Source organism: Clarias gariepinus, chromosome 19 (assembly GCF_024256425.1).
Source record: "Clarias gariepinus isolate MV-2021 ecotype Netherlands chromosome 19, CGAR_prim_01v2, whole genome shotgun sequence".
Taxonomy (NCBI): Eukaryota; Metazoa; Chordata; class Actinopteri; order Siluriformes; family Clariidae; genus Clarias; species Clarias gariepinus.
The window spans coordinates 7,315,518-7,332,943 of NC_071118.1; the positions used below are offsets into that span (position 1 = coordinate 7,315,518).

Consider the following 17,426-nt stretch of genomic DNA (forward strand, 5'->3'; position numbering starts at 1 on the left):
AAAAGAATTATTTGAGTTTGTACGGAATGGGAATGTGTATCAATCAAAATGGTCAGATAGTCCCAGATGAGAAAGCCAAGGGCGACAGTGGCAAGGAAAAACTCCCTGAGACGGCTATAGAAAGAAACCTTGAGATGAACCAGACTCAACAGGGAACCCATCCTCATTTGGGTGAAGCAGAAAGCAGGAATTGATCTACATTCATACTGTGTGTTAGGTGGCAGGCAGTTCAGCATAACAGTTGATGTTAATTGATGTTAATATGGGGTCCAGGTATTGGGGGCTTAGATAGGCTTGTACGAAATTCCAGTCCTGAACTATCGAGTAACTGCAGCCAAGTCAAGTCCTCAGAGAAACACCTGCCAACACCATTAGAGGCCAGAACCGTCTTCATGGTAGAGTGAAACCGTCCCCAGACACCAGGCACATCCCAAAGAGACACACGGGCCATCCATGTGACCAATTCTCCAACCAGAAGCGGGGCACTAGGATGAGTCAGACATGTCCAGAGGGCAGAGGGAGTCTGGATCACTGGCAGCTCAGGAACGACATGTGTAGCTCGACGGCGGGAGGAAAAGAAAGAGAGGGGGAGAGAGAACAGGGCAGGGGAGCGCACAAGAGGAGAGATAACAGTTAGGTATGGTCACAGCCACATAGTGCATAAGGTGAATGTAGGCTAAATTTAGTGTAGAGTGCAAGCAGGGACTCTGGCAGGACTAACAGCATAAGTAAAATGAAGGAAACACAGGCATGAGGGCTCCCTGAGATGTAAAGCAACCAATCACCTCACAGTCAAAAACATAAAGACAGTCGTTGCAATGGCAAGGGATGTGGGCAAATGCTGAGCTGGTGTGTCCACAGTGTGCTTATTGATTCTTGTATGACTGTCTCCTACCTGTACACACACACACACACACACACACACTTTACAAATCCGTTCACCTTCAGCACCATAGTAATAGCCATCTCCTAAAGTTTTATTCGTTCAAAAGATGATTTTTTAAAGCTGTGGCTTCTTAGCACTGACAGTGACGATGATGCAGTAAGTCTGTAGATTCATGCGCAGAAACCTTTCCATAGAGACGCAGGACGAAGGCAGGGGGCGCTCTTTTTCTTTTTTTTTCTCTTTTGGCTCTCTCCCCGGCAGCGTGCTGACATCAGACACGCCGTACGGCCGCCTCGCGTGCGTCCGTCTCCATGCCACGACTCGCTCTTTCGTTCCATCTTGTGGAGCGGCGAAAGGGGGGACGCACGCACTAGTGTTCACGGTAGGCCTTCGCAGCTTGTTCTTTTTTGCGTCTCTTTTCCTCCCGCCAATACAGACACCAAAAAGCACTTGCAGCAGACTAAGCAAGGGTATTAAAAAAAAAAAAAAAAACAAGGAGCGCAAGCAATTTAGAAGCTTCGCACTTTTTAAATGCTGTGTAATCGCTTATTCATCAGCATGATGGCATCAGAAAGAATTTGTTGAAATTCTTTAGTTGTCGATCACATTGCGTAGGCAAACTCTGTAAGTATCTGCAAAGGGCTGTATGGTGTTGCATGAAAAAAAGTGCATTTTGAGTCATTGTAGTCCGAGTTTTAAAAAAAATGTTAGCAAGTCACAAAATTTTACAATCTAATTTCAGAAGCTCATATGAGTTGCAACACAATGCCTTGGCATTTACACTCTGCTTGGCCACTGCTATTTTCGGGCCCATTTTAGGGGCGACAAGGTTTGCAACTGTTGAATTAAACTGTGAATTTTACGGTTTAATTTGATCAATTCTCGATGACAAGACCCCCATCAGCGGGAATACAACAGGACCCTTTAAGTTATAATAGTCACTGAGCAGGGGCGGACTGGCCATCGGGAGCACCGGGACATTTCCCGGTGGCCTGACGGTCGTTCTGGCCTGCCGGCTGCCGCTGTGCAGACGATCAGCCTGGCATGTGATAGGCTGGTGTATAACTACGAATTAATTGACGGATCTCTCAATCTACGAATCTGGCAATGGAAAGGGAGGGGAAGATTAGAAGATCAGGAGGGAAAATTACACTCCCACATCACATGACCCAACATCAGCGACGCACTGCCTAATATCTGACTAAATCGTTCAAAAAATGGAGCGTAAACGCAAAGGAGGAGCAGAGAGTCAGCGTAAAAAAAAAAGGAAAAAAGCCCTGGCCGCAGACGCAGCAAGCTGCTGCAAAATCCCAGCCATGTTCGCCAGTAAGGGAACAGGTCGGTCAAGATTACATTTACATTATATTTATAATAATTTGGCAGACGAACACTTTCATCCAAATCACTTAGATCATCACAATCGATAAAACTAAACCAACAAACGAGCAACGATATGTAAGTGCTGCTGTGCTGTGTCAAGTCTCGTTTCGTCTGAAAAGGTGACGAAGGAAGCAGCAGTAGCACTAGTGCTGTAAATGCTCCTGCTGTTGAGCTAGAGGTGGTGGACAGTTCAGCGTTTGAGTCAGAGCAGGGACCTTCAGGTAAAGTTAAAGATAAGCAAAACTAAACATGCAGGCAGCAGGCTATACGTTTTAAACAACATGTGCTTTTTATGATTTATAAGATCAGTAGTAGGACTGTGATTTTGGGGACATACAACTGATGGCTGCACAATTATAAGTACAGATGATTATCATATTGCAGAGCAACTAGATGTGCAGAGTGAGAGAGAGAAGGATTCAGGGAAAGATTAAGGAGACAGTGAAAGCCTTTATATCTCTTTTGATTATTTTGCCTGTCCACAGTCTAAGGATTTAGATTTTTTTTTTAAGTATCAAGTTTTATTAAGTATCACCCAATTCAAACGCCTACTGGTGTACTAGTAGTGCTAATTACTTACTGTTTACTCTTACTGGTCTGTTCCACATAATGCCATAATTGAGTAAACATTGTTATCTATTACTTACGCTGTCATAGGTTTTGTTAAGTTTATTTGTGGTTGTGTTTCTGATGCATTTGATATACTAGAGTTTTGAGCACTGAAAATACATAAAATGTAAATATTTCAAACATGTGTCTCTTATTATCTCTTTTAAAAAGCCAATTTTCTATTTGTCATTGGTTTGGTAGTATAAATGGTGTATTCCTAGTGAGTTGTTAAGGGCTATTTTTTATTCATTTATATTGCATCTGGTAGTCTACCTGTTACAATAATAGGGTTAGCCTACAAGTTTATCAGTCCAGTAGATTACATGAATAGGGTGGTGGTGACTGCAGCAGCAGAGGTGGCCTGGGAGTGGAGTCAAATTCCCGGCCTGAATTATTGTCCCAGTCCGCCACTGTCACTGAGTGTTATTATTAGTTTACAACTTAATTTTAATGACACGGAATTAAATAAATAAATACCGAAATAAAATACCGAAAAAACACAAAAACACCAAAAGTGGCATATTAACTCTCAAAGTGGGTGCAAATTGAATTATAGTAAATTTAGCGGGGATTTATTTTTATTGTTGCTGTTATTTATATATTTAGAGCTATAAACTTTATATAGTCATTACACTAAATAACAATTGCTGAACTCGAAAATATTAATTGATATTTTGTTGCCTGTCAGGTGATCACTGGAATTTAAAACTTATATATATATATATATATATATATATATATATATATATATATATATATATATATATAATTCTACTGAGAAAACGCAGTCTATCCTTTTGTAAGTGACATTATCCATTGAGAAATTAGATAAGGGTATTTATACAATTAATATTATTTGTACCTATCTTTTAACGCGTTTGCAACAAGCACAGTACTTTCCATGAATATGGAAGAGGTTGTTTATCGTCCTGACTCACTGTAGTCCCTAAAAGACGTCTCAATAACACTTTTATCACGGTAACGGCTCTACCACGCCCTAATTATGAATAGTCAAGAAAATAACACTCTTATCTATCTGTTTTGAGAGGAAAGTAAACCACAAACTTTTAAACAATTAGTATGTTAGGTCTTAATAGTTTAGACGGCCCGTTAATCAAGAGTTAAGGGTATTTTTTTACCGCTTCTTTTATTCAGTAGAACATCGTTACTATTATCAGAGATTAAATATAGAACAATATACCTTTTAAAAATTATATATACACAATATTAATATTGCTATAATTTTTCAAATTAACATTTTACTTGTCACGTATACAACTATGGTATGGTATTTAGTGAAATGCTTTTATAACCTGTTTTTGGTAAACTACATATTATAAATACAAATCTGTAAATTATACAATTTTAGTTAAGTTAATAAACGTGCATTAATCTGCTTTATTACCCTTAAATTATTTGGCTAACGTTTTATCTCTATTCAACTAATAAATAATTACAAAATAATTACGTATACTTTTAAGATATACAATTATATCAGGAATATATTACTGCAATTTTATCCCATTTTTCAACCCTTAGTGAATATTTAAGGCCTAGTTTTTGCGTTTTAAGAGCTCCAGCATTCAGTGCGTACTCGTTTATTTCAGATTACATGAAACGCACGCGAGTTAAGAAATATATAATACAGCCAAGTCTGAAAAATAAACAAATAATTTAGAGAATATGTGTCCGCTTTATAGATTCTGTTTTAACCTATTTATTATAGTAAAAAAATAATCATTTTTAGAATGATTATTCGGAACAGGATTATTCGCAATTCAAGAAACATATAAGAGTTTTCTTACAACTGTACAACCGCGAGCTCTAATAAAACAATCATTATTCAATTCTGCATTTAAATGCAATGCAATCCTAATATTTTTTTATTTAAAATACTAAAATGAATATTCAGGTATTAGCTATCGAATTCTTTATTTCCTTTTGATAAAAAAACAACAATAAACAATATATATATTTGTGATTGCAGCAGTTTATTCTATATATCCATATTCGACAGTGATGTTAAAACGGACAAACAAGAAGCTGAATATTTTCCTCAACATTTCTTTTACTTTTATTGTTTACTTTTATGAAATAACTTCACTAAAGTTTCTCTGAAAACACAGCAAAGTAAAAGCCTTTGTTGTCAGTTTCACAAAATATTTAAACTAAATATTTAAAATTAGTTTATTTTTGACTGCAATTTGATTTGTCTTTACCTTCTTTACAGTGAAAATACTATGTTATTTAAATGTCCATATTCCAATGCTTCATTGAAATGTTATTGAAATTTATATTGACTGTTATAATTTAATGCCTTGTCGCTTTGCATATATTTGACATTTTTTGTATCAATAAAAATGCTGAAAATCATTTTTTTCCACAGACAGATAAACAAAAAGTCAAACACGCCTTTTTGTCCAATGTGGAGTATATTGATATCATAGGTATATATTATTTACTCTGTCCGTAACAGTTATTTCAACTGATACATATTGGTTTTTAAGGAAACCGTTAAACACTGATTACGTCTTTTAAAGTAACTTATTTTGCTTAAACTTTATTCACATTTATTTTAATTTATCGCTTTACAAAACACATAAACTACAGAGTCAGTAGAAACAACATTCTTTAGATTTGCACGTTATTGATTGGTTTAAATAACAAATGTAAATCTGGATTTGTAATATGAATATCACCAAGTTAGCAGACACTCCCTGAATAATTTTCAAAGATATAAAACTCAACTGTGCGGCTTGGATGGTCGTGCAGCGGGTTGCCGTATCACAGCTCCAGGGTCGCCGGTTTGAGCTGTAGGGAGACTGCGCATGTTTTCCCGGTGTCCTTGTGCGATTCCTCCGGGTTTCTTCCGCCTCATAAAAGCATGTCGATAGATGGTGTGGAGAACTGCCTCTTGTATGGGAATGTTTGCGCGTATCGGGGCATCCAGCGTCCTGCGCCCAGGATTCCCAGGATGTGCTCCGGACACCACAACCAGCGCGACCAGCAACCTGACTAGGATAAAGCGGTTACTGAGGATGAAAATGATGACAAAACTCAACTGTTACCATAACAACAACAACAACAACAACAACAACAACAACAATAATGTTTGACATTGTGAAATATCATTTATTAATACATAGTTATTTTTTGTTAAATCTACGCAAAAGAAGAAAGGAGTTTTTTTCATTCACTGCATTGCATTACGCCTAAGTAATATGAAATATGAAACCTGTTTTGAAACATGCTGTATTCAGATGAAAGAACTACGGTCCTACAGATATTACCAAAATCATATAGTTACATATATTTAAAGGATTGCGGGGCTATTTCTAAGTGTCCTTTAGATTTCTAAGTAATACGAGTTTATTTTAGAAATACTTTTGAAAGTCGGGTATGTGGAATTCAATCTCAAATAAACAAAGAAATAAATAAACGGATTTGAAGCGTTCGATGACTTTACAAATATAAGTTATGAGTTAATGAACAGTCTTAGATGTACATAGGCGTCAATTATTTGCCACACTTTTGGGATCACTTGATCCGTTGTCAGACCTTCGGCTACTGTCTGAAATTATTTAATCGAACCTTGTGCACAGAATAAGGCAGGTTCTAAAATCAAACGTAGGATCTTCAAAGAGAAAAGAGATGCTTTTTTGATGCCAGTTTAAATGGTTATTTTTATTTAATATTCAATGTTTAGGCTATAGTCTACCAATCTGTAAATGTCAGTCATAATGACAAAAAAGGCATTTTATAATGATCCTATTTATTTATTTATGTATGTATTTATTTATTTTTAAACAACCATTTTGTAGTTTAGGGTTGTGATTAAGAGAACGCAGAACTAGAAGACAGGACCCAACTGTATATCAAATATGGCGTTATAATCTAAGTGCAGTTTATTTTATTTAACAATTTATAACAAGCTTAATTGTGCATTGTCTTTCGGTTGTTTCGTGCAGGTACGTGTTCTGATCGTGGATTCAGTGAAACGGCGAGTTTAAGAGCTTTAAATCCAACCTGTCTGTCTGTGTGCAGAGATCTCGCGAGAGCGGCCGCGTGGCTGGCTGGCTGTGAGGTTGCAGCAGACGGAAGGAGAAGGCAGGCAGGCATCATGGCGGACAGAGACAGTGGAAGTGAGCAGGGAGGAGCGGCTACGGGCCCGGCTCTGAGCTCCATGCACGCGGTGGCAGGAGGGGCGGGCTCGGCTTCCGGCCTGCAGCACGACACGCAGGAGCTCGCGTCCAAACGCGTCGACATCCAGAACAAGCGCTTTTACCTGGACGTGAAGCAGAACGCAAAAGGCCGCTTCCTAAAGATCGCCGAAGTGGGGGCCGGTGGCAACAAGAGCCGCCTGACGCTCTCCATGTCGGTGGCCGTCGAGTTCCGAGACTACCTCGGAGACTTCATCGAGCACTACGCGCAGCTCGGGCCCAGCAATCCGGACACGGTGCAGGACGAGCCGAGGCGCGCGCTCAAGAGCGAGTTCCTGGTGCGCGAGAATCGGAAGTATTACATGGATCTGAAGGAAAACCAGCGCGGCCGCTTCCTGCGGATCCGGCAGACGGTAAACCGGGGGCCTGGCTTGGGCTCGGCGCAGGGCCAGACCATCGCGCTGCCGGCGCAGGGGCTCATCGAGTTCCGCGACGCGCTCGCCAAACTTATCGACGACTACGGCGTGGAGGACGAGCCTGCCGAGCTGCCCGAGGGCACGTCGCTCACTGTGGACAACAAGCGCTTCTTCTTTGACGTGGGATCCAACAAGTACGGCGTGTTCATGCGCGTGAGCGAGGTGAAGCCCACGTACCGCAACTCGATCACGGTGCCCTACAAAGTGTGGGCCAAGTTCGGCAGCACGTTCTGTAAATACGCCGAGGAGATGAAAAAGATTCAAGACAAGCAGCGGGAGCGGAGGGTCTGCGAGCAGCAGCAGCAGCCGGGAGAGATGCACCCGGACGACGGGGATGAGGATTGATAATGAGCGGAGTGTTGGGAGGGAGGATAACATGCGGGATAAAATAAAATAAAAAAAATTACGATCAAAAAACAAAAAAGCGAGACGACGCGTAAAAAGAACTTTACTGTACAAATGAAAGAAACGTAAAGATTTAACTGTAACGGTTTTAACTCCAAGGGGCAGTAAGTATCCACAAACATACAACAAACCTCCACAAGATGACAGGTGCAACTCGTACCCCATCACTGGATGTGATCCACTTACCCACCATTAATACAGTAAGCGGCTGCTAAACAGAGTAATAACATTATATATGAACTGTGTTTCCTACTTGACTACAGATAAAGAACTGAGTGTTTATTTCCCTTATTAACCGAGAACTTTTATACACGTCAAAGCTATTATAAAAACAACAAAAAAAAGTGTTTGCAATGTTCAAATGGAATTATTGCTGAAACATGGAAAAACCAGTCCTCTACGTGTAAGCTAATAACTTCAGCACAAATCAGATGGGTTTATTTTATGTTCTCTCCGTTTTTTAAACTAAAAAAATTCAAATTCTATTAAAGAGGCTGTCATGATAACCATGTCACTCACATGGTAAAAGCATCACGTGAGGGTAAAAAAAAGGTGAAAACGTCAGTGAGCAGAGAAGGTCACGGGTTCACGTTAACTCTGGCAAAGGTCACAAGTGCTCACTGTACTACAGTTGCAGTCTAAGACCCTTTCAACCAGACGGTGGTCATTGACATGGAGAACTATCCGCAAGAGGTGGTCTATAGAGAATAATCCCAGTGTATTTTTATCCATTGAATTAACTGTCATGCAGATGAGTATACTATGTACTTGTGTCTTGTTGTCATGCAAAGTGTACAGACAGGTTATTATAAGGTACTTTAAACAAGGAGAAGCAGTGACAGCGGAAAGAGGACTTTAAAAGTTTTGTAATGAAAAACTTCTTCCCAAATTTACCAGGCCCCTGGACGAAGGTGCAAAAGAAATATGAAAATGCTAAGGAAAAAAAATCTATATATAAATATATATACATAGAGAGAATATGATTTTGTGAGTCAGCTGAATTTCAGTACTTACAGAGAAGCTAATACCCCACGTTTTTAGTGGGGGGAATTAAATAACAATCTCTAGAAGGATTTAAATATTATGTCAGTCTACCAATGAGAGTATGAGTGGCGCCAAGGAATGCTGTTGTTGCATGTTAACCTATACACAGCTATATTGAGGTGGATTTCTCAATGTGTGTCCTCAAGGACCTTCTATTTAGTGAGTTCATAGACAGTGTCCTGTCAGTGATGTTTGGTCATTTAGTTGATGAATAATTTCCGTTCTACCTGTAAATACAGCAACAAATCCTTGACTGTTTGATCATACATAAATGACAGGTCCGTTGCAATGAAATCTCACTCCCTCTCTCTCAGGGGTCCTTTAGGACCTGTGTTGGGGAGAGCCCTGGTCGGTCATACAAGGGTCGTCCATGAAGCTTGGTGACGTTTGTACATTCCTGTTTTGAGAAATGCAGCAGGGCAAGCCTGAAAAGAAGTGCGTTAATATTTAGACTTCTCATAATCATGCACTTACTGAAAAGTGGTACGTCCTGCCTTTAAAATGTCAAGAAATTAGTAATTATTTGCTCACAAAGAGGTGTGTGTATTTGTGTATGCGATGGATTGGCACCCTGTCCAGGGTGTACCCTGCCTTGTGCCCTAAGCTTCCTGGGATAGGCTCCAGGTCCCCAAGACCCTGAATACAGGATAAAGCGGTATAGAAGATGAGTGAGTGGTAACAAAGGAGTCTGCATTTTTACTTTATTATTTATGCATTTAAAACGTCTTTACTTAAAAGTTGAGTTTCAAATACTCAGAACATTTAAATTCTTCAAAAACCAGGAAGTCACGTTGACTTACACAACAGCCAATAGCATCCATGATATGCCATTTCCCTGCCAAATGTAACCAAACCTGATAAATGCTTAGGGAACTAGGTTAAAATGGAGAGGCAAGGACCTGGGGATGCATTCTCACTATTTAACATTTTAACCTTAATTATATACCAGATGATGACTTGTTTCTGGAGGTGTGCGACATTTAGGGTTCTAGAATGAGTTAAATTTTTTAATGATCAGCAAAGTCATCAAAAAAATAGAAAAAATTCCCAAGGTTCTTTTTGGTGAATTTTTCATATACAGTATTGTATCTGGTGTCCATAATGTCGAGAGACAGGCGCAAGAAACTGTGAAACACCAATTTTAATTTCATGAGCACTTTAATGAGGAGAAGACGTTCACAAGAGTTGAGGAAAAAACAAAACCACCTTTAAGAGCTTGCAAACTCACAGGACAAGAATTGTCAGATTGCTTGTTTTTGTCGATGGGGTTCGCCTAGCTTCCATTGGCGTGAAGGTCGAGTCATACTTTTGCACAATATCTATTTACTTCTTATCCACAATGTATTATTTGTGGAAACCATCTGAACATCAGCCTTTAAAAAGATTTTTTAGAACTTAGAGTATTCGAACTCGCAAAAAAAAAAACAAGACTGCTGAATGTTCCTTACTAACTCAAATTTCATAAGATGTGGGTCTGCAGATTGGCGATACCCTCAAGCAGAAACTTCAATTCTAGAAACCTGCAAGGCTCAAAATAAGGACGCACAAACAATTGGAAAGCTTGACTGTCGATCATTGTGTGCCCGACCAGGAAAGCCGACTTTAATGTTACTTGTTGGGGAGCATACTCTTCAGCATTGGTGCCTTATACTCCACTTGCTTACACGCTGGCTGGTGCTTTGGATCAAAGTTTGAGTTCTTGTCTCTCCTTTATCTTTTTTTTGTCATTATTATTTTTTAAGGCTTTATTGGGCATGCTTTCCTCACACACAACTGCCTGACTTTTGTTGGACTTGCTTAGTATCCTAAAGATAAGACGGGCGTTTCGCACATTCTAATGCTCCTGACCCTCAGTCTTATCCTAACTACTGACTCAGTCTCTCCCTTCCCATGTTGTCATTGAATCTCTTCAGCATCAGCCCACATGTAAACTCAGACATGGGTTGGTAGCCTTGAAAATGCAGTGCAGTCTTTTAACTGCTCTTCATATGTCAGGCTATGGGAAGGGGCAAACTAGAGACTGGTTTGTGGACTAGGTTTGGCTGTGGGTGCCCAATTTTAACCTTTGTAAGTGTCTGCTCACAGCTCGAGATCTTGGCAGCAGTTTGTCAGTGGCTCATTTACAGGTTATGGCCAGCACGTTTTCTTTTTCTTTTTTTCATCCCATTCTTTGATTTTCCACAGCACTTGTCATGGCTTTTAGTTTTCTTTACATTATTTCATTACCATGTGCAATATAAAATGTGCCAATGATGGCATTATGTATATCAATTAAAAAAGAGTTCATATTAGAAAGCATGTGGCTGAATTCCACATTTATTTTCCTGAGGTTTCAAAAGCCTTTATCTGCACTTATAATTAAAAGGTCTGGGTCGAAAAGAAAAAAAAAACAAGCTAAATGAGCAAACTCCACCCAACCTGGTCAAACTAACACCAACTAGCACTTTTAGAGATCATCCATATGCTCCATGTAATGTTTCCATTTCTCTGAATGTGTGAAGGAAGGCGGAGCAAGTATGTCGATTGATTGGTCATAAAAGCGCTACTTGTGTTTTAAGCCTCAGGCAGAGGCATTACACATGTATTCATGCTTCTTAATTGGTTTTCTGTTCTGTGGGAAGGCTTGAATGAAGGTGTCTGGTGGACTCTTCTGTCGTCAGTGGTTGTCAGTAGCACATTGCTTTCCCAGCTGGAAAAAAAAAAAAATACGCCTGACCAATCTCTGTTTGAAAATTCTCTGAACAAGGAATGTCTAGTGCAATTTCTTTTTCTTTTCTTTTATGTTCCCTCCCTTTGCAAGAATGATTACTGAATAACACGTTTGGTGGTGATGCGTCAAATATAATTTATGTACATTTTACAAATTTTAAAATAAAAGAAATGTTAATTTACCCACATCACTAAAAAAAAAGAGTTTAATTTTCAACAAAAATGTGTTGTGTTGTTTCTTTTTCCTCTCATACATCATCTGAAAGTCCATACAAAGTTTGACTTCAGTGAAGTTTCCTGTACTGAAAAAGCAAATTATTATTTTCATATAATTAATTACATTATAATTCCATCTAAATGATCACATTACATTTTAACTTTGACAGATTGTAATTTTATAAATTATTTGGTTGCCGTTGAGACAGCCTGATTGCTAATTTTAAACGGGATAATTTATTTAATATATATGTAAAATAAAATGCAAAAGCTTTTGCACGTTGTATAAATTTCCTGACGGGATGCTCTAGATCCCATCTAGAGAATTTTGGTAAGAAAATGAGGATACTTTAGATGTTACTTAGAAAATAATAAATAAAAATAATATTTTTAATTGGAATTTTCAACGTTATTTTCTTAGTCTTTATATTTAATGCCTTTTAACATTAATTGTCAGTATTAATCACCTGAGAAAAAAATATTAACAAATTAATTATAAGTTAGTGAATTAAGTACTAAATAATAATTATATAAATTGTTATATAAACAATGACAATAATAGTAATAATAATAATTATTATTATTATTATAAATGGCAAGATTGATGCTACTTTTCCAATACCAATAATAAGACCAATAATGAACTTCAACAGTCCACATATACAGACACAAAAATCTTTTTTTTTAAATGTATTTTCCCAGTCGGGTTCTAATATTTATCATTAGTTACAGTAGGATCCCAAGATCTGACTTTTCTTCACTGATATTTTTTTCCTGGCATTGGTCTATTATTATTATTATTATTATTATTATTATTGTATTCATAAATCAATAAGGCCAGTGATTTATTTTTATTTGTCTTTTTAAAAAGTATCTCTTTTTTGCACATTAATTTTAAGGTTTAGTTTTTGAGGATACATTTAATGGAATTTTTCTTAATTTTCAGGTCATGTTTAGTGCTCATGTGGCTTTTAAACAAAAAATTAGTCAAAAATTTTAATTATATATATATATATATATATATATATATATAATTTAAATATATTAAATCTATATTCTGTCCATTTCTTATACAGCAAATTTAGACCATCTGTGGATGCATTTGTTATTTATTAATTTATTATAAATACTATTATAATTATATAACATAATGATAATTATAATTACTCTTTCTCAGAATGTGAAGATTTCATATAGAATGTGTTTGTTTTCTTACTGTAAAAAGAAAATGGAGGTGAGGAAATGGGATTATATCTGTACTCTGTCTGCAGCTGTGTAAATAACATGCCCTTCTTGCTAACAAGCCAAATGGCAAGAATGACATGCATTTATTTAATGGGTCTCCATCACACGATAGATAGTTCTGCAGCTAATCCATCCACAAACTGTGAGTTTCATCATACCTAAAAGTCTTTGGCTGTTTTATTGTGTAGCCTGTGGTGCTGAAACTGAAGCCCTGTGCCATTTCTGCACATCAGCGGAAACAGAAAATTCAAGACTCTCTCAATCCTCTGTAGCACTGGAGTGTGCCATCTTGGGGACAACAGCTGTTACTGCGATTATTATTATTATTATTATTATTATTATTATTCCATCACAAGTTAACCTTTTGAGACTCAGATGTTGAAGTCATGACATTTTCTCCCAATTTCCTAGATTGTCTATATGTCCTTGTATGATCCTTATATCATGTTAGGTATAATCTTTTTGCCAAACGTTTTCCTGTCCAAAGTTATCAGGTGCTACTAAAGAAATTGCAATGTACACAAAAGTAGAGTCCAGGTCTCGGAAGGTCAATACAAAGTTCTTTTTACTCATCACCTTCATCTAATGATGAAACATTTCTGTCCTCATGGGAGTGGTCTCTTCCAGAATGACCACCTCATCAACAGGCCAATCTTGGTGAATTACATTATAGAGTATGCTTAGAGTATGGTTTGGTAATAAAATAAAAATCACCATCGTCAGATATCACCCAACTGAACACTTTGATTAAACTCTGATTTACACTTTATTAGGAACACCTTACAAATACTGGGTAGGATCCTCATGGAAGTATTCCTTTTAGATTGCGCTCCATGTTGACCCAAATGTGACCCTCTCCAGTTCTCCCCGAACACCTCCCAAAAGTGCTCCAGTGACCAGGACAGCCATTAAAGTACATCGAATTCCTTGTTTACATTGTGCATCGTCATGCTAGAAATCCCTGTTATAAGATCGAATACATTCGCCATAAAGGGATGCACACGGTCAGCAACAATACTCAGATAGTCTGGGACATAAAAACAATGCTCGATTGCTATCAAGGGGTGCAGTATGTACGACTGAAAATAATTACCCACACTTTTACACCACCACTAGCCTGAAGTGATGATGCAAAGCAGATTGAGACTATGGATTCATACTGTTGATGCCCAATTCTGACCTTACTCATGTGCAACAGCAATCCAGATTCATCACACCAGTTTTTTTTCATCATCAAAGCCTGGAACTCAATTCAGCATATCTGCCACTAAGTTTCATATTTTGTGCATTCGAAGATGATTTTATGGCCATCAAATTATTAGTTATTATGACCCTCCTTTTAGCTATAAGCAGTCTGGCAATTCTTTATCTTGACACACCCTTTGCTCTAATTATTACATAATTTAACAGGTACTTTGAATTGAAATTTCTTGAAATTTTCCATGTGACATTTACGAAAGACTTCAAGCATAGTATAATAATGAGACTCTTAGCCGCAGTTAAACATTTAAATGGTGCAAACATTGTAAACTGCTGTGATTCTGGCCGAGGTGGCTCAGAGTCCACTGCAGTCATTCCTGTGAACATTCAGTGAATGGATCCTTGAAAAGCAACAGATAACTTTTCATTCGGGAAGAAATGTGTCTGCCTTTGAAAACTGTAATTATTCACTAACACCACTTGCACATTAAAGGAACTTGGCTGGGAATTATTGACACATTCAGTACAGTCCTGACCTTACTGCAAGTCATTTCCACACATTTGTGCCATTAAGGGAGTTCCTGGGAGGCCAGCGTTTTATACATGAAGCAGGCATGTATGAAAACTTTCTACCTTAATGGTATCCAGGCACTATGTTAAGTGCATTAGTGAAGCTTTCGTAATTGTGTTCTGTTATCAAAATGACCTGATTTGACTTAATCACCTCTAAAAAATTAATTTTTATTAACAGGCAACTGTGTAATGTTCTACAGGTAGGTTACTGCATTAGACTGTCTCCTGTTACTAAGAGCTAAAACAACATTTTTTTGACATTGTTTAATCAACAGTTTATCTTTAATCTGCATCTGCAACAACATTCATCAAAATTGTTAATATTAGCTTGAAAAAGGAAATGCATGAATACACTTCACCAACAGATGGGGCTGTTGCTTCAAAATTTAAAAAAGGTACATCCTAGAGGGAAAATGTACCCTCGCTTGTAGTGTGGGGTTAAACCCTTATAATTTGTACCTTCAACCTAGAAACATGAATATATGTATTTTATATTTAAAAAAGAAGTTTGGACTGTATTCACCTTTTAGATAATAAAGCCTTAGCTGAAGTACCAACCCCAACAAGAAGTAATAGTGCAGTCAATGCAAATATTGTCCTGATTCCTGTTGCTCTTAAAAATAAAGAAATAAAAAAAAAGTATATGTCCCACTCCCCCATTTTTAAAATGAAAAACAGACATAAACTGTCTATATTCCGTACATCCTAATGTAAAATCGTGTTTATACTAAGCCACAAATAACTTTATTATAAACACATTGAAAGAGGTGTTTAAGCATAACTTTTATTTATTTGTCTTCTTCTATATATGTTGCTCATATATACGGAGAATTCTCTAAGAGAAATATAATATAATATAATATAATATAATATAATATAATATAATATAATATAATATAATATAATATAATATAATATAAATCATATCATATAAAATATCATATAATATCATATATCATATAAAATATCATATAATATCATATATCATATAAAATATAATATAATAATTATTATAATATATGATTATTACATAAATAAAAATAAAATAATATTCTACTCACATTTTTATTAACTTTATTATACATCTACCTATCTACTCCACCATACACACTCCTTTTTTAAATTGAGTGTATTTAATATTAAAATCTTAAAGGTTTAACTTAAATTCAATAAAATACCACAAATTCAAAACATTATAAATGTGTTTGTACTATTTTTTTTATTGTCATTGTCATTATATTTGGCAAATTAGAAAACTCTTGAGTGCCCCCTGGTGTATGATTTAGGAAACACACTTTGGTCTGAAATCTTAAAAACCTTTTAATAATAATAATAATAATAATAATAATAATAATAATAATAATAATAAAACATTTGCAAATATTCAATAATGTAGCTTAAAATGATATTGTTTTATTGTTTTTTAAAAAGCTGAATAGAAAAGAATTGGGTCAAGATGCATACAAAAAGACAGTGTTTTAATAATCTCCCAAGTAAATATACATTCTAATCGACTGTTATTCATTCTTCCTGCTTACACCTTCTGTGTCACTTTCTCACTTGCTCACATGCCCATCTTTGTTCAGCAGGATGCTAGTGCACCATCAGCCTGCCCCGGTTTCCTGAGTTTCTTCTCTCTAATGAACAGCACAAGGAAGAGAGGAAATATGTGTGATTATGCATTTTTGAAGAACAGAAGCGTGGGCGGGAGAGAGGGAGGGAGGGAGGAAGGGAAAGAAAGAGAGAGCAAGAGAGAGAAAGAGAGAGAGTATGGAATGTTGTGATGTCACTAGCTAAGTCATACACAAAGGCAAGGAGGACAGCAGCTCTCATTCTCTCAATCTGTAACGCGTGCTGTACACCCTCCGCACCCAACTGTGAGTATGACTGTAGTCTTTCTTCTACCGCTCATCTTTCTCACACTGATTTTGCTTTGTCTCTTGTTCCCATTTCTCTTTTTGCAAACTGTCCTCTAACTAACTGAAATCCCTCACTATGTGCTTGTCTCTCTTCTTTAATCTGTCTTACTTCTTCTTTTGTAAATATTTCCATTCTTAAGGGACATCTGAACTAAATGCATGATCCTCTCTTTAGTCACAGCTCTTGAAGTTGAGTTACAGCCGCAAAAAAAGACAAGGCTAAAATAGAACTCAAGTGCCTCGTTGGGGCTTCAAAGAGGGTGGGGGATTTTCTTTTTCTTTTCTGAGGAATCTCCTCCCATTTAAGCATGAGAAACTGCATGTTTGACGACACTCTCACACTGCTTTAAAGAAAAGAAGTCTGGCAGGGCAAATACTCAACCACGCCGAGAAAGAGGGCGAAGAAGGTAAACAGGAAAAGTTAGTCAGTAGGTGCACAAAAGAAGAAGAAAAAAATCCAACTTGACCCAAAGCTATAAACTGACAATGCAAGCTACAAAAGCGCCAGAGCGAGGGCAGATTGTTTCCAGATGTTGTAACTTGTCATTTTTTTTTTTACCCCCACAGCCTGTCCAGCTGCTGACTGCTGCTCAGTGATGAGAGA

General features: G+C 37.2%; 1 protein-coding gene across 1 annotated transcript; it reads left to right on the forward strand.

Moving 5' to 3' along the window:
- The first annotated feature begins 325 nt into the window (after positions 1-325).
- puraa (purine-rich element binding protein Aa) lies at positions 326-11,886 on the forward strand. Its single transcript, XM_053478458.1, has 2 exons — positions 326-1,268; positions 6,920-11,886. Exon 2 carries the CDS (start codon positions 6,996-6,998, stop codon positions 7,854-7,856), a length of 861 nt encoding a protein of 286 aa, XP_053334433.1. The 5' UTR covers positions 326-1,268; positions 6,920-6,995; the 3' UTR covers positions 7,857-11,886.
- Positions 11,887-17,426: the final 5,540 nt, after the last annotated feature.